The sequence below is a fragment of the Oncorhynchus tshawytscha genome, linkage group LG20 (assembly GCF_018296145.1).
Source record: "Oncorhynchus tshawytscha isolate Ot180627B linkage group LG20, Otsh_v2.0, whole genome shotgun sequence".
Taxonomy (NCBI): domain Eukaryota; kingdom Metazoa; phylum Chordata; class Actinopteri; order Salmoniformes; family Salmonidae; genus Oncorhynchus; species Oncorhynchus tshawytscha.
The window spans coordinates 3502539-3520130 of NC_056448.1; the positions used below are offsets into that span (position 1 = coordinate 3502539).

The 17592-nt window shown below is 43.8% G+C and overlaps 2 protein-coding genes across 2 annotated transcripts; one reads left to right on the forward strand and one right to left on the reverse strand.

Moving 5' to 3' along the window:
- Window positions 1-73: 73 nt before the first annotated feature.
- LOC112219692 (PR domain zinc finger protein 8) lies at window positions 74-2810 on the reverse strand. Its single transcript, XM_024381180.2, has 4 exons — window positions 2494-2810; window positions 2174-2371; window positions 1782-2007; window positions 74-1567 (listed from the first exon to the last, which is right to left on the reverse strand). The coding sequence occupies exons 1-4, from the start codon at window positions 2596-2598 to the stop codon at window positions 375-377; spliced, it is 1722 nt and encodes a 573-aa protein (XP_024236948.2). The 5' UTR covers window positions 2599-2810; the 3' UTR covers window positions 74-374.
- Window positions 2811-3474: 664 nt separating this feature from the next.
- Window positions 3475-16651, forward strand: antxr2b (ANTXR cell adhesion molecule 2b). Its single transcript, XM_024381181.2, has 17 exons — window positions 3475-3996; window positions 4247-4318; window positions 4864-4935; window positions 5136-5217; window positions 5293-5397; window positions 5500-5568; window positions 9425-9505; window positions 9596-9656; window positions 9775-9870; window positions 10316-10385; window positions 11082-11160; window positions 11342-11437; window positions 11580-11639; window positions 11735-11830; window positions 12942-13121; window positions 13227-13307; window positions 16230-16651. Exons 1-17 carry the CDS (start codon window positions 3845-3847, stop codon window positions 16266-16268), a joined length of 1491 nt encoding a protein of 496 aa, XP_024236949.1. The 5' UTR covers window positions 3475-3844; the 3' UTR covers window positions 16269-16651.
- Window positions 16652-17592: the final 941 nt, after the last annotated feature.

Consider the following 17592-nt stretch of genomic DNA (forward strand, 5'->3'; position numbering starts at 1 on the left):
TGTTTGTTCTGTCCCTCTAAATGTCTCTCTAGTGCCATCTAGTGTTCACAACTAAGCTTACAATCAAGTCACATCCACACCGAAAATATTGTAATATTGTAAATAATAATAATAATTTATTGTAAAAGAATAAGAAAATAAATAGCGCACAAAAAATGTCACATTTGACTGGATTGAGAGGAAAATCTAAACTATTTCTAAGGGGGAAAAATTATGCTTTACATGTAAGCAGACTCATTCATGTTTCAAATAAAATGTCATTGCATTGTTAATGTACATTATAATAATTACATAATAGTTATTTAATGTGTTGAATTAGTTCCCCATTAGTATCTTTATCAATATGAATATTATACCTTACTAATGATCTGAACTCATGTATGAGAGGTCAAGTGACGTGCAAGGTGATGACGTTGTCTGAAGACCTCGCTGCAGATGGAACACTTGAGCCTCTCTTCCCTCTCCCTGTGCTGCTGTTGTTTCACCCCACACGCAGATCCTGTGGCATCAAGCGCCCTCTTGTGGTGAGACCTCATATGCTGCACCAGGTCTGAAGTCAGGCGGAAGGAAATGTTGCATTTGGCACACCAGTTCTGAGCCGGCAGGCAGAGGGGCGAGAGTCGTGAGACGGAAGGGGACAGGAGCACCGGGGAGGGTGGGATCGGAACCTGCAGGGGTCTCCCTGGGGTCCAGGGCCAGAGAGCTGCTGGGCTATAGAGAGGATGCCTCTGTTTCAAAACACCCTGGACCAGCACAGGTCTGTGGAGGGCAGTAGAGGGAGTGGTAATGGAGATTGTAGCCCTCTCAGGCAGGGGGGTAGTCTGGGGAAGTGGAACAGAGCGTGGGGGCTGGGAGAAGGCACTTCTCCTGTTCTCCGAGACAGAGACTTGATTGAAGGCAGAGGTGACAGGAGGAGAGTCAGTGGAGGTTTCCTCAGAGTGGGATGGAGATTGAGACAGAGTGTCTTTCAGAGTCTTCTTCTTTGAGTCACTCTGCTCCACTGCTGAGCCACTTCCGGGCTGAATGCTCTGGTTCTGTGGGTTGGATCTAATGTCTTCTGGCCCTGAGGTCTTCAGTTGTGGTTTTAGTTGAGCGTTTCTGTCTTTAGTAAAGGTGCTCCTTATTATATTGGTGGGCAGGTGACAGGTGACCGGGCTTGGTTGTTGGTTCAAGTTCAAAGTACAGTAACCTCTCTCCAGTGGTTCCTGCTTTATGACTCGAGGCTGTGGGCCATTCCAACTCTCCTCCGTGTGTTTCCTTTTGAGGGCGCTCCCTGCCCACCTGGTACCAGACAAGCCTGTCTTATTACTGTTATTCTCCATATCCCTGGCTAGATTGTGGAAGTCTGTTGCAGGTTTTCCATCCTGTGGACTTGTTTCTGGATGGCTCAGTTTGAAGGCAGGAACGGGAAGGGAGTCAGGTTTCACATGGTTGATGTTGTCTTGACCAAGTTTGGTGGTGTGGCTGTTTGGTTGTCTCTGTGTGCAAAGGAATCTCCAATGTGCCAGGAAGGGAAACTCAGACTCAAAGCCCTGGTTGCAGTTTGTACATGTGTATGGACCAGCACCTGGTTATAAAGATGAATATGGATTAATATCACATTATTCTGCCAATATTGCGTGACATAAACCTTTGCCAATACTCTTTGAATTGTACAAACATATTGAGGAAATCTAGTTTTAATGTTTAATATTCAATTGGAGTCAATAGTTAAATCATAAAAATGGCCATGAATAATATATATCTATATATTGTAATACACATTCATAGAGTATGTACACCTTTGCTTTGCATCTGCAGTGGGTTCAGTAGAAGAAGCTTGGCAAGGTCTTTCCCATACCACACCAAAAGCTCCTCATCCGTCTGGATCGTCCTGAGGGCTCTAAAGAACAGTTGTCCGTTCTTCACATAGGCCTCTAGGTTCTGTTCCTCGCTGCTCCGGGCTGACTGGACGAGCCGCAGCCACATCGGGCCGTCAGTGGGCATTTTGTGCGCTGAGGTGTCCACCTGTGTAGCCAAATAGAAACCGGTCTTACAAAAACATGTCAAGCATTTTGCCAACTGAAAGTTTCGATGCAATTTTAGACATTTATTCGGGCATGAGAAACTGCCCCCAGCCAATCGTTTGGAACACATTCGTTTAGGGCGCATGGATTTAAGTGCATGTTCTCACCCTTAAAATGTATGGTGCTGATCTTCTGTCCATAGACTTGAGAGCGATGAAGGCGATGCTGTCATAAACAGAGGTGTGATTCAGCTCACATGGTCCAAAAACTGCGTGTTCGGGAACGTCGCAGGTGGTGTGGACGCGCGTAAAAATGTCAGTTATCCATCGTTGCGCAATTTGCGCCGCCCTCGCCTCCAGGATCTCCTGAGAACCAGATAACATCAGAATTCATATCATTAGGCTGACAATTAAGAATAAATCATTTGTTTGAATAATGACCCCCAAAAACGTGTGTAAAAACGCTCTAAATCCAAAACAATACTTACCATTGCAAACAGCTGACTGGTGGTAAGATCTGCGCTTCTCTTATTTGCACTATCCCTGCTTGTATTATACAATGTATTGTGCCTTGTAGATGCCCACCAATACATGCCATGGGGCTGGTCGACTGGAGGAGCTGGTTTTATAGTCTAATCTAATCTGCACAACGAGATTTGACAATTCTCCGCCCCTCCTTTATCCTCTTGTTAGATGGGTGACATTAATGATCTCGGACAATCCGAAAGCCTCGGTGCATGGATGGACAGTCTAAAGAGGTCATGGGTATCAGGGGCCAGACAGTGCATGTACAGTAGAAGCCAATTTCAATTGGATATTGAATTCATGACATTTGGTAAATAGGGACAAAATATAGTGGATTTAGGTGACGGCGGGTCATGTTCTGGTGTGCAAGCATGCCCCGCGGCCACACGATAAACGTGAGTGTGTGTCGAGTAAATGGAGTGATGCACTTTTCTGTATCCTCCTCGGGCGACAGATAAACCTTGGCTCATTGATGGGTTTACAGTGCTGGAATTCACTCCACACAGTAGCCTATTGAGCAAATTCCACAGTTTTTTGTCACGTCCACAATGACAAGGACACCAGAATCTGTCGAATTTAAGTTTTCAAACAAAACAATATTTTTTATTTCAGTCTGATCCACGTTTTTCTATGGTTTTGGCTATAATTCATTGTATGTCAAACCCCAATAAAGTTTGGTTGTCGAACTGAAATAGTATAAATATTCATATTTAACAACATATTGTGTCACCTGCTGTCTCCCCGCCCACTGTGCTGGTGGTGTAGTTACAGGGATTCCCAGACTCGGTCCTCGCGTCCCCCCCTATGTGCACATTTTGGTTTTGCCCTAGCACTGCACAGCTGATTCAATAATCAAAGCTTGTCGATGAGTTGGTTATTTGAATCAATTGTGTAACGCTAGAGCTAAAACCAAAACGTGCGCGCAGGAGGGAAGGGTCCAGGAAGAGTTTGGGAAACTCTGTGAGACTAGGGTGCAATGGGGTTCAAAGGCGCGCTTGTTCGACTCTATTGCGCATGCTCACTTCAGATGAAACGGTACTGTCACAGTATCAGCGGTAATTCTCTAGGAGACACGCCCCAAATCATTTTATTCTCTCAATTCAGAAAATTAAATAGGTTACCCACAAGTGGCAAGGACGATACATAGTATTTACAAAGACACACAGTAACATGCCGCGTAAATGTGATGTTAGTTTATTTTCGATTTTATCGTTGCAAAATCAGGACTCAGTCTCGTCCTGTTTCATCCAGACGAAGAAAGCGCATGTGAGGTAGTCTACTCTAGTCAGTGGTACAGTACGATGTGCAAACTCAATGAGGAAATCTTTTTTTATCAAGGCAATGATCATCAACGAACAGTGGACTGCACTCCTGCTTACCTTTCTTATAGGCCTAAACACATTATTTTGTAATACCGAAGAGGCATCTTGCCATGGAGCTTTTGATATTTATTTCGTTTTAGACAGGTAAGTAACGTTATAGCCTACAGACTAAATGCAAGATGTAATTGATATGGTAACGTAACTTGAATCAAAACGATTCTATAGAATCTATCAGGTGTCAAATTGCACTAGTCAAGCGTTTTCTTATCACGCTTTGTATGTAAAATACTCCTGTAGATAGTATTTAAATGACTCGAGTTCTATTTCAGTCTGTCCAGTCCTTGTAAGGGGTTGTTTGGTTCTGGTTCAGGGAGTGTTTCTGACTGCTTTACAGGTCTGGGAGTGTGCATGATAACTGGGGAGAGATCTATGAGTTTGTGGAGCAGCTCACCAACCGCTTTGTGAGGTAAGTGAATAAAGTCATACTCTCAGGTTCCAAGCTCTGTGTACAAGGTGAAATGAGCAACTTGTCTTGAACACTATACATCACTGTCCATCAATACTATGGCTAACTTTACAATCTGAATCATGAAACAGAAGAATGGGCCCCTTTTAGTCAAATAATGATTTACCAAGGACATATGATATTTACACAGTGAGGAATCAAGTTAGTATTTAACACACTCATGTGAAAGTGGGGCAGATCCTTTTCAAGCAGTTGCCAATAGGCATTTGATCAAATGGAGCTCCACCGAACACTTGGACACAGTTTGTGGGATTATTTTAAAACTTAATAGTGGGGTACTAAATTTAACTCCAGAACAGTTGTCTGAAACAGCTGGTTGTGGTAACAACTGTGCATAATTGTAATTTAGGAGAGAAAAGGGTTAGCTCCAAAGGGTGTAGGGAGGGATAAGTTGGCCTACTGTAAGTGAAGTCTTTTAAATCCAAAATGACCAGTAACTTGTTGGTGTTTGATCCCATTCCTTGGTGTCTTTCGGTTTGTTTTAGTCCTAGGATGAGAGTTTCCTACATAGTTTTCTCATCTCGAGCAGAGGTGATTCTACCACTAACTGGAGACAGGTACAGACACACACACACTCTCACTTGTCACAATACTAAGCATCTCTCTCTTTCTTTCCCTCTCCTCTTTCTTTCCCTCTCGCTCTTTCTTTCTCTCCTCTCTTTCTCCCTCCTCTCTCTATTTCTCTCTCTCACACACTCACACACACATACACACATCAGGCAATTAACATCATTTCTCAGATAGAATCTCTTTGTAGATATGAAATAGATGAAGGCTTGAAAAAGTTAAGCAAAATCAGACCGGCTGGTGAAACATACATGCACGAAGGCATGAAGTCGGTAAGCATTTTCTATTTGAATCTATTCTATATTTTTGTTGTTGTTCTACATTATAACATGGCTTCCCCTATGTAGGCCTCAGAGCAGATGAAGGCCCAGGTCACACGGTCATCCAGTATTATCATAGCTCTGACTGATGGGAAACTGGAAGTCTATCCTTATGAACTGACCGTAAAGGAGGTAATACCATTATACTAAACAGTGATGAGTAACAAAATAGTACTTGCTGGAAGTGCTTTGACCTCTGACTGGTACACAGCTATTTTCCTCTCTTTGTTGAAGGCAAACACCGCCAGGGAGTTTGGTGCTCGGGTGTACTGTGTTGGTGTGAAAGACTTTGATGAGAGCCAGGTGAGTGTTTTTAGGGATCTGTTTCATGCAGTGCTCTCGCCTTTCTATCAATTGAAGGCTGCATAAGCACACATGAAATACACACACTGTAATACACTATTTTGTTTACATTGAAATCTCTGAACACTGCCAAAGTGAATCCATACTGGAGCTACTAATGGGTACCATCAAATTGGAAGAAAAATGAACCCGTTTTATGACTTGATCGTCTGCCTGTCTTAGAGAGCGTTAGCAGTCTGGACAGGAAGTTTAGTTGTACTCTAATCATCTAATTGGATCGTGCCACAGCTTGCTTCCTCTTATGGTTTCATTACATTAGATCAGCCTTTGAAAGCAGACTGGGGAAACATCAACAGAGGGAGAAAAAGGCTGTCTTGTAGATGGACAGAAAACAGAGGGAGAGAGTAGTGTTCAGACAATGTGGGAGAGAGTAGTGTTCAGACAATGTGGGAGAGAGTAGTGTTCAGACAATGTGGGAGAGAGTAGTGTTCAGACAATGTGGGAGAGAGAGTGTTGGACAGAACAGAGGGAGAGAGTAGTGTTCAGACAATGTGGGAGAGAGTAGTGTTCAGACAATGTGGGAGAGAGTAGTGTTCAGACAATGTGGGAGAGAGTAGTGTTCAGACAATGTGGGAGAGAGAGTGTTGGACAGAACAGAGGGGAGAGTAGTGTTCAGACAATGTGGGAGAGAGAGTGATGGACAGAAAACAGAGGGAGAGAGTAGTGTTCAGACAATGTGGGAGAGAGTAGTGTTCAGACAATGTGGGAGAAGTAGTGTTCAGACAATGTGGGAGAGAGTAGTGTTCAGAAATGTGGGAGAGAGAGTGTTGGACAGAAAACAGAGGGAGAGAGTAGTGTTCAGACAATGTGGGAGAGAGTAGTGTTCAGACAATGTGGGAGAGAGAGTGTTGGACAGAAAACAGAGAGAGAGAGTAGTGTTCAGACAATGTGGGAGAGAGTAGTGTTCAGACAATGTGGGAGAGAGAGTAGTGTTCAGACAATGTGGGAGAGAGTAGTGTTCAGACAATGTGGGAGAGAGAGTGTTGGACAGAAAACAGAGGGAGAGAGTAGTGTTCAGACAATGTGGGAGAGAGTAGTGTTGGACAGAAAACAGAGGGAGAGAGTAGTGTTCAGACAATGTGGGAGAGAGTAGTGTTCAGACAATGTGGGAGAGAGTAGTGTTCAGACAATGTGGGAGAGAGTAGTGTTCAGACAATGTGGGAGAGAGTAGTGTTCAGACAATGTGGGAGAGAGTAGTGTTCAGACAATGTGGGAGAGAGTAGTGTTCAGACAATGTGGGAGAGAGAGTGATGGACAGAAAACAGAGGGAGAGAGTAGTGTTCAGACAATGTTGGGAGAGAGTAGTGTTCAGACAATGTGGGAGAGAGAGTAGTGTTCAGACAATGTTGGAGAGAGAGTGATGGACAGAAAACAGAGGGAGAGTAGTGTTCAGACAATGTGGGAGAGAGAGTAGTGTTCAGACAATGTGGGAGAGAGAGTAGTGTTCAGACAATGTGGGAGAGAGTAGTGTTCAGACAATGTGGGAGAGAGAGTGATGGACAGAAAACAGAGGGAGAGAGTAGTGTTCAGACAATGTGGGAGAGAGTAGTGTTCAGACAATGTGGGAGAGAGTGTTGGACAGAAAACAGAGGGAGAGAGTAGTGTTCAGACAATGTGGGAGAGAGTAGTGTTCAGACAATGTGGGAGAAGTGATGGACAGAAAACAGAGGGAGAGAGTAGTGTTCAGACAATGTGGGAGAGAGAGTGATGGACAGAAAACAGAGGGAGAGAGTAGTGTTCAGACAATGTGGGAGAGAGTAGTGTTCAGACAATGTGGGAGAGAGTAGTGTTCAGACAATGTGGGAGAGAGTAGTGTTCAGACAATGTGGGAGAGTAGTGTTCAGACAATGTGGGAGAGAGTGATGGACAGAAAACAGAGGGAGAGAGTAGTGTTCAGACAATGTGGGAGAGAGTAGTGTTCAGACAATGTGGGAGAGAGTAGTGTTCAGACAATGTGGGAGAGAGTAGTGTTCAGACAATGTGGGAGAGAGTAGTGTTCAGACAATGTGGGAGAGAGTGATGGACAGAAAACAGAGGGAGAGAGTAGTGTTCAGACAATGTGGGAGAGAGAGTGATGGACAGAAAACAGAGGGAGAGAGTAGTGTTCAGACAATGTGGGAGAGAGTAGTGTTCAGACAATGTGGGAGAGAGTGTTGGACAGAAAACAGAGGGAGAGAGTAGTGTTCAGACAATGTGGGAGAGAGAGTAGTGTTCAGACAATGTGGGAGAGAGAGTAGTGTTCAGACAATGTGGGAGAGAGTAGTGTTCAGACAATGTGGGAGAGAGTAGTGTTCAGACAATGTGGGAGAGAGTAGTGTTCAGACAATGTGGGAGAGAGAGTGATGGACAGAACAGAGGGAGAGAGTAGTGTTCAGACAATGTGGGAGAGAGTAGTGTTCAGACAATGTGGGAGAGAGTAGTGTTCAGACAATGTGGGAGAGAGTAGTGTTCAGACAATGTGGGAGAGAGTAGTGTTGGACAGAAAACAGAGGGAGAGAGTAGTGTTCAGACAAGTGTTGGACAGAAAACAGAGGGAGAGAGTAGTGTTCAGACAATGTGGGAGAGAGAGTGATGGACAGAAAACAGAGGGAGAGAGTAGTGTTCAGACAATGTGGGAGAGAGTAGTGTTCAGACAATGTTGGAGAGAGAGTGTTGGACAGAAAACAGAGGGAGAGAGTAGTGTTCAGACAATGTGGGAGAGAGTAGTGTTCAGACAATGTGGGAGAGAGTAGTGTTCAGACAATGTGGGAGAGAGTAGTGTTCAGACAATGTGGGAGAGAGAGTGTTGGACAGAACAGAGGGAGAGAGTAGTGTTCAGACAATGTGGGAGAGAGTAGTGTTCAGACAATGTGGGAGAGAGTAGTGTTCAGACAATGTGGGAGAGAGTAGTGTTGGACAGAACAGAGGGAGAAAGTAGTGTTCAGACAATGTGGGAGAGAGTAGTGTTCAGACAATGTGGGAGAGAGTAGTGTTCAGACAATGTGGGAGAGAGAGTGTTGGACAGAAAACAGAGGGAGAGAGTAGTGTTCAGACAATGTGGGAGAGAGAGTAGTGTTGGACAGAAAACAGAGGGAGAGAGTAGTGTTCAGACAATGTGGGAGAGAGAGTGTTGGACAGAAAACAGAGGGAGAGAGTAGTGTTCAGACAATGTGGGAGAGAGTAGTGTTGGACAGAACAGAGAGAGAGAGTAGTGTTCAGACAATGTGGGAGAGAGTAGTGTTCAGACAATGTGGGAGAGAGTAGTGTTCAGACAATGTGGGAGAGAGTAGTGTTGGACAGAAAACAGAGAGAGAGAGTAGTGTTCAGACAATGTGGGAGAGAGTAGTGTTGGACAGAAAACAGAGAGAGTAGTGTTCAGACAATGTGGGAGAGAGTAGTGTTCAGACAATGTGGGAGAGAGTAGTGTTCAGACAATGTGGGAGAGAGAGTGTTGTACAGAAAACAGAGGGAGAGTAGTGTTCAGACAATGTGGGGAGAGAGTAGTGTTCAGACAATGTGGGAGAGAGAGTGTTGGACAGAAAACAGAGAGAGAGAGTAGTGTTCAGACAATGTGGGAGAGAGTAGTGTTCAGACAATGTGGGAGAGAGTAGTGTTCAGACAATGTGGGAGAGAGTAGTGTTCAGACAATGTGGGAGAGAGTAGTGTTCAGACAATGTGGGAGAGAGAGTGTTGGACAGAAAACAGAGGGAGAGAGTAGTGTTCAGACAATGTGGGAGAGAGAGTGTTGTACGTAGATGTGGGAAGACAATCTTTCCGATGTTGTGTGATATCATATGCTTTCCTCTTGTACCCACAGCTTGTTGACATTGCAGACAGCAAAGACCAAGTATTCCCAGTGCTGGCTGGATTTCGTGCACTCAAAAGCATTGTGAATTCGGTCAGAATAATTACATACAACAATACCTAGAAATAAACGTTAAGACACATACCTTGTCATTAAGGTGATCATTATTTCTATTGTTCACAGATTTTGAAGCAGTCCTGCACAGAAATATTCAGGATAGAGCCCACTAGTGTCTGCGTAAATGGTACGTTGCAAAGCTCGAGTTTGTTGATATACCGATACCAATACTATTATTGGGTAACACTGTTATTTGTTTGTGCCTGAAAATCATCCTGACTTTGTGCCCCTCTATAAAATTGTAGAATCTTTCAACATCGTCCTGAGAGGATATGACTTTACCCGTGGCAGGAGCCAGGATGGAGTGATCTGCGTTCTCACTGTCAACCAGAAGACATACAGTTAGTATACCCCAAGCTCCATAATGCATCACATTCTGCATTCCAACATTGACACCTACCTACTGTAAGACTGCAGATTGACAATAACCCCCCCCCAAGCGCGTGTTCATACTACATTCATTCCTGTTTACCAGATGCCACCGTTGTTTTGTAGCTGTACACCCAACAGTGCACTTCAATCCTGTTGCTCATGATGCTAGTCTACTAAATGTCCCCATCAAGTAACCACGCTAATGAAGTACTGAGGGCGTGGAGTGAATGTTGTGTTTCAGAGAGAACAGAACAGTGTCTTATTTAGTAGGGTCAGGGAACATTAGGCAGCTAGCTGAGTACATGGAGCTGGTATCTGTCTTATTGCTTAATATAGAACACAACACACAGTCTCTTCACTGAGAGGGCATTGAGCTCACCCAGAGCACTCTCTCTCTCTCTCCCCTCCCCCCAGATGAGAGGCCCAATGTGGTGCAGGATGGCTATTTGTTGTGTCCAGCACCAGTGCTGCATGAAGTCGGACAGTAAGTGCTGCACTCAGTTCTCTCCTCTTCGAACTTCCTCTATCCATAAATGGTCAGTGAGCTACTGAGCGCGCGCAGTTGGTCAGATCAAAGGAATGTCATGCTGTTGGTTGGTTGCCGTGAGAGCTGAACCACACAGCAACCCAGACTCTCCACAGTCAGCGACTACACACACTTCTATTCAGGGTGGGTAGTGGGTTCGACGGGTAACAGGTGTTCATCGCTTTATAAAAGCAAAGGAAACAACTTCAAATTATATAAAAATATAATGAAAGCCTGGTGGTGACTGGAGAATGGCAGCTGTTCATCCCTAATCCATTACGGGACTGCCTGGTTTCTTCATAAAATGTGACCGAATAGGCTGAACCGATGTGTAGTGGTGAGACACACCAAAATGGTATGGCACACTATCATTAAAACAGCTTAGAGGAAGATATGATATGTTAGATTTTGTGACCCTGTGTTCGTTTTTACCCTGTCCACCAGCATGCCTATTTGCTGTGGCACAGTGCCTTGGCATTTCAAGAGTTGGTCTGCCAGACCGATACTTAAATGAAGTTTGACCTACTTTGTTAGTATCTCTCTCTCTCGCCCTCCCTCTTTCTGTCTCTCTCTCACACACGCACGCACACACACACACACATGCGCGAAGCAATAATATAGAATTGTGCTGGATGTTCTTTTCCCTCACAATAGATGGATAGATGTGCTGATCAGCTTGAACAACGGACAGTCCTACATCTCAAGCCCGTTCACTATCTACGCTACAACTTGTGTGAGTATCGGTGTCACAGGTCACACCAACACTCAGAACAAAACAGCCTCATTCTACTTACATAGAGTCCACCAAAGTCTAGTCTGACGAAGTCTGTGATATAGCGTTAGATATGGAGTCGCACATCATCTGATAAAGTCTGTTTCGTGGGTGCTTTGTTTTACATTGTCTCCTGTTACAGTCTGATGGGACAGTGGTGCTGGTCCTGATCTTAGTTCTACTCCTGCTGCTGGCTCTGCCTCTGCTGTGGTGGTTCTGGCCGCTCTGCTGCACTATTGTGAGTCCTCCAGGACCGACTGTATTTTCCGGTAGTAAGGCAGGGAGAGAGTATGAGTTAATACAGTTGTAGATTGAGATGTCAGTACATAGTAATTCATTGTTGTATAACTGCTGACTGTTTTCTACTGTACATGCTACAGGTGATCAAGGACCCCCCTCCCCGTCGCCCCCCTCCTCCTCTCCCGCCTCCTCCAGTACCTGTGAGTGCTTAGATTCTATGGAAGTGTTCTTAGAAGTGCCAAGTGTTCGTCACACCATTGTAGAGTAACGCCCCGAACTCCCTCCTCCACTACAGGAACCAGAGGTGGACCCTCTACCCAAGAGGAAGTGGCCCATGGTGGATGCATCATACTATGGGGGAAGAGGTATCGGAGGAATGAAACGCATGGAGGTACAGTTGAAGTTGGAAGTTTACATGCAACATACATTTAAACTCAGTTTTTCCACAATTCCTGACATTTAACCCTAGTAAAAATTCCATCTTAGGTCACCACTTTATTTTAAGAATGTGAAATGTCAGAATAATAGTAGAGAATGATTTATTTCAACTTTTTTCTTTCATCACATTCCCAGTGGGTCAGAAGTTTACATACACTCAATTAGTATTTTGTAGCATTGCCTTTAAATTGTTTAACTTGGGTCGAACGTTTTGGGTAGCCTTCAACAAGCTTCCCACAAAAAATTTGGGTGAATTTTGGCCCATTCCTCCTGACAGAGCTGTTGTAACTTAGTCATTTTTGTAGGCCTCCTTGCTCACACACGCTTTTTCAGTTGTGCCCACAATGTTTTTATAGGATTGAGGCCAGGGCTTTGTGATGGCCACTCCAATACCTTGACTTTGTTGTCCTTAAGCCATTTTGCCACAACTTTGGAAGTATGCTTGGGGTCATTGTCCATTTGGAAGACCCATTTCCATTGGGATGGTGTTCTTTGGCAAACCTCCCTTTTCCTCCAAACAACGATTATACTTGCGTACTATTGTTTGTACAGATGAACGTGGTTCCTTCAGGTGTTTGGAAATTGCTCCGAAGGATGAACCAGCCTTGTGGAGGTCTACATTTTTTTTTCTGAGGTCTTGGCTGATTTGTTTTGATTTTCCCATGATGTCAAGCAAAGAGGCACAGAGTTTGAAGGTAGGCCTTGAAATACATCCACAGGTACACCTCCAATTGACTCAAATGATTGATTTAAATTAGCCTATCAGAAGCTTCTAAAGCCATGACATTATTTTCTGGACTTTTCCAAGCTGTTTAAAGTCAGTCAACTTAGTGTACGTCAACTTCTGACCCACTGGAATTGTGATACAGTGTATGTCTGAATGAGTATCACCCCATTGAACTATAATTAATGTTTCTATTTGGGCTGTACTATATCTTGACAGCAAACTGCGTCACTTTATTTTGAGTGGTGTTAGTTACTCTAAAGTTCTGAATGGTTATTTTGTGCTGAACGAATATAAACCGTATAAAATGTGAAATAACCTGCTGTAAACTGTGTCTTAGGTTCGTTGGGGTGAGAAAGGCTCCACAGAGGAAGGTGCACGGCTCGAGAAAGCCAAGAATGCGGTGGTCACAATGGTGGAGGAGGAGGTGGAAGAACCTATCATTAGAAAACCAATGCCTCAGAGACCACCCCCTACTTATCACACCCCAGAACAGTCCAAATGGTACACACCCATCAAGGTAAGTCACCATGCTTTCAGAGCCACATTGACAATGGCTGTCAGTAACTGGTTTTGTATATTAAACCAACAGGTTGACTCTTATCATCACTTGTTTTGTTGTTAGGGGCGTTTTGATGCGCTGGTGGCGTTACTCAGGCGACAGTATGATCGAGTTGCTGTCCTGAGACCAACAGCACAGGACAGGGTAAGGCACCCCCTTGTATAATGTACTCAATCAGTTTACTTTCTGAATTGTTTTCGTAAATTGACTGAAAATGGAATTGACCCTAACCCCGATTGCAACAAACTCATGAACAAAGAAAGAAAGGGAGAAAGAGACATACTTAACTATCTCTCTTCTGCTTAGTCAATGTTGCCCAGTTCACACGTTAGTAACTTTGTCTAGCTCATTAGTGGTCCAAGCAGACAGGCTCATCAGTGGAGAGGGGATGAGGGGCAGTAAGGGAGAGGCAGGACATGACAGGTCAGTTACCACTCTGTCCACTGAGAGGAGGTGACAGCTTGAGCCATTAACTGTCCCCCCATACCCATATGGGATGGGGGATGGAGGGATCTTATAGATGAGTGATGGTACTTTAGCCATTAACTGTCCCCCCCCATACCCATATGGGATGGGGGATGGACAGATCCTATAGATGAGTGATGAAGAGAGTAGGGATGGATGTCTATGTTTGTGAGACTCTGACCCCCTAATGCCTATTAGCACCATTATTCTCTGTGAGGCCTCTGGCATGTCACAGCTCACTACAAGATAACGAGCAGAGCAGGGCTGGATGTAAACGAGGATGGGGGGGACGGAGGGATGGAACAAACAAGGGACAGCGTATGACCTCTGTCCTCTTAACCTCCCTGTCTGTCACACTGTGTTGGTGTACTCTGTCACACTGTGTTGGTGTACTCTGTCACACTGTGTTGGTGTACTCTGTCACACTGTGTTGGTGTACTCTGTCACACTGTGTTGGTGTACTCTGTCACACTGTGTTGGTGTACTCTGTGTTGGTGTACTCTGTCACACTGTGTTGGTGTACTCTGTGTTGGTGTACTCTGTCACACTGTGTGGTGTACTCTGTCACACTGTGTGGTGTACTCTGTCACACTGTGTTGGTGTACTCTGTCACACTGTGTTGGTGTACTCTGTCACACTGTGTTTGTGTACTCTGTCACACTGTGTTTGTGTACTCTGTCACACTGTGTTTGTGTACTCTGTCACACTGTGTTGGTGTACTCTGTCACACTGTGTTTGTGTACTCTGTCACACTGTGTTTGTGTACTCTGTCACACTGTGTTTGTGTACTCTGTCACACTGTGTTGGTGTACTCTGTCACACTGTGTTGGTGTACTCTGTCACACTGTGTTGGTGTACTCTGTCACACTGTGTTTGTGTACTCTGTCACACTGTGTTGGTGTACTCTGTCACACTGTGTTGGTGTACTCTGTCACACTGTGTTGGTGTACTCTGTCACACTGTGTTGGTGTACTCTGTCACACTGTGTTGGTGTACTCTGTCACACTGTGTTGGTGTACTCTGTCACACTGTGTTTGTGTACTCTGTCACACTGTGTTTGTGTACTCTGTCACACTGTGTTGGTGTACTCTGTCACACTGTGTTGGTGTACTCTGTCACACTGTGTTGGTGTACTACACTACACTGTGTTGGTGTACTCTGTCACACTGTGTGGTGTACTCTGTCACACTGTGTTGGTGTACTCTGTCACACTGTGTTGGTGTACTCTGTCACACTGTGTTGGTGTACTCTGTCACACTGTGTGGTGTACTCTGTCACACTGTGTGGTGTACTCTGTCACACTGTGTTGGTGTACTCTGTCACACTGTGTTGGTGTACTCTGTCACACTGTGTTGGTGTACTCTGTCACACTGTGTTGGTGTACTCTGTCACACTGTGTTGGTGTACTCTGTCACACTGTGTGGTGTACTCTGTCACACTGTGTTGGTGTACTCTGTCACACTGTGTTGGTGTACTCTGTCACACTGTGTTGGTGTACTCTGTCACACTGTGTTGGTGTACTCTGTCACACTGTGTGGTGTACTCTGTCACACTGTGTGGTGTACTCTGTCACACTGTGTGGTGTACTCTGTCACACTGTGTTGGTGTACTACACTACACTGTGTTGGTGTACTACACTACACGTTCATTAAGATGCTGGACTGGGCGTACATTGTCCTCTCATTAACAGAGCTGGGGGACGCTGGCCATGATCTTTTTACTGAGAAAGGTGGGGGTGGGTACCCTCTGTAATTGGTGTTAATGTGAATTTACTGTTGTAAATTGCTGTACTGAATTTGATAAATGTTCTATTTCTTGGATAAATTGTCAATATAGCCTATGAATCAAGGCATAGGTACACAATTGTCTGCTGTTTTAAGCAAACACTCCCTAAAATGTATTTGATGATATATTAGCTGTGATTTCTGGTGGATGGTTTTAGGGGGGCTGGTACCTGCTCTTATCTGACTGGGTTCATGATGGTGGCTCCCTTCTTGACAGAATGGGAGTGGCTGTCTGTTCAGCCAGTAATGCTCTTACGCTTGATTAGTTTGATTGGCTAATAATGATGTCGTGACAACTCGCCGAACCATTCGCCATCTCCTCCTTACCCATTACAGTCAAAGCCGGCTGCCTCAATTGAGTTCAATTATGATAAATTATTGTAAATGTCAACTCTATGCAGTGTTGTCAAAACAATTTCCATGCCATGTCACGTATATAGGGACTCCATTTCTGAGCTCATTTTGTATCTGATGTACCTCATTTATCTGAGATACATAAATCCATATATGGTGGAGACTAATGGGCACATACACTACCAGTATAATATTGAGGAGAGCGGGTTTGACATGGTTGCTTGTTCTAATCTTCATACCAGTGGAGAGCAGGTCTGAGCAGTCTGCACCGTCTACAGAAGAGGCAAGCTGTGAGGCTTTAATACCATGTACCATTGTTCATGAGAATTAGGCTGATTTGGAGGTGGGGGTGGGGAGGTGTTACAACTGTAATGAAATACAGTATATGTTAGGGAAGGTCTATCCTGTAAAGGTTTAAATGGAATAAGTCAATAATACAGGAACTGCCTTTTGTTTTGTTCAGGGGCGCTGCATGAATTTCACCCGAGTTCCCAGTCATTAGGTCAAACAGTAATCTCTGGACTATGAGGCTATGGAGAGAACAGGGCTATGGACCACATGCCTAAACATCATCAATGTGCCGCTCTTTGGACTTATTGTTTGTTTTTATGTCAGATTTATTTATCCAGGTTTGTCTTTGGATAAAACGTGTTCGGCAGCATTCAATAATGTTAGCTTGCTTAGTTGCTATACAATCCTCAAGTCACGGTTTCATTTCATGTAATTTATGTGTGACCATAGATCAAAGAACATGTGCTAAGAGGATAACTGTGTTATTGAGTGCCTTCTTGTGTCTTTTCTTATCAAGAATGAAGTGTATTTGTCTTGTTTATTTAAGCTCTGTTGTTCCAAATGTGGTGTTGTAAATAAATACTGTGGAAAGTTTGAGGGTTTCACTTTCAACTAAGACTACAATGGGTTAATATTATTCCAAAAACTACAGGCTAATCTAATTTATGTTAAACAATGTGATTATATTACATTGTTTATCTAATCCCCTGACCTAATGGTTATTATATTAAAAAAAAAAAAAAATTCAAGAGAGAATGTATTTGTATTTTTCTAGAGATTTTTAGGGGGAAAGACTAAATAAGACAAGTATAATTTGATACATAGTCAAATAATCAATCATAAAATGATCTCAAGACAACTATGGACAAAATCCTATGCCAAAACCAAAATAATTGATTTTACATGATGTAGCTACATTTGCACATTTTAATATTAAACAATTAAACAGTACCCCTACATTTTCTTATAGGCTGAATCGATATATTTTCATCAGCTACTTTGTATTGACATTTTCGCCATCATTACAGTCTATGCTATGATTCATTTGCCTATCTGGGTCATTTCCATAATTTATCATTTTCATATGGGCCACAAAAAAAGTTTTTCATCAGATATTTGGACCCAGCGGTCTTTAACTGCTGTTCAAGAACTCCTTGTTTATTCAGGCAGGTTCTGAAGTGCAGAGAGGGGTTCTTTGGGCACGTGTCACAGGGCTAATTGTAATTGTTATTTCCTATAGCTCGGTGGTAATTTCAGAACAGCGTTTTTGATAGTGCACGGAAATCCGCCAGGGAGGTGGGAGAGCAATGAGAGCAGAAGTAATACTTGATTCTGTTGGCCTGAGTGAAGATCGTGGAATACTAAAACATAAGAATGGAGCTATTGTAAAAGGGCTACAGTTGTAAATCAAGATTAGCCTCGGAATGATAATGCACCATTCCTTGTTGCAGTGCGATTCATGAGAAAGGATGTTTTTTTGGGAAACACGTTTGCGGAAGTGTAATGTTGTGATTTTCGGAGTTGGGTACCGGTAT

Coding starts and splice junctions, on each gene's coding strand:
- LOC112219692 (XM_024381180.2), bottom strand. CDS start 2,598: ATGTATTGGTGGGCATCTACAAGGCACAATACATTGTATAATACAAGC. Junction 2,372..2,493: donor CCAGTCAGCTGTTTGCAATG/GTAAGTATTGTT, acceptor TCTGGTTCTCAG/GAGATCCTGGAGGCGAGGGC. Junction 2,008..2,173: donor CAGCACCATACATTTTAAGG/GTGAGAACATGC, acceptor TTGGCTACACAG/GTGGACACCTCAGCGCACAA.
- antxr2b (XM_024381181.2), top strand. CDS start 3,845: ATGAGGAAATCTTTTTTTATCAAGGCAATGATCATCAACGAACAGTGG. Junction 4,319..4,863: donor CTCACCAACCGCTTTGTGAG/GTAAGTGAATAA, acceptor GGTTTGTTTTAG/TCCTAGGATGAGAGTTTCCT. Junction 9,657..9,774: donor CACTAGTGTCTGCGTAAATG/GTACGTTGCAAA, acceptor ATAAAATTGTAG/AATCTTTCAACATCGTCCTG.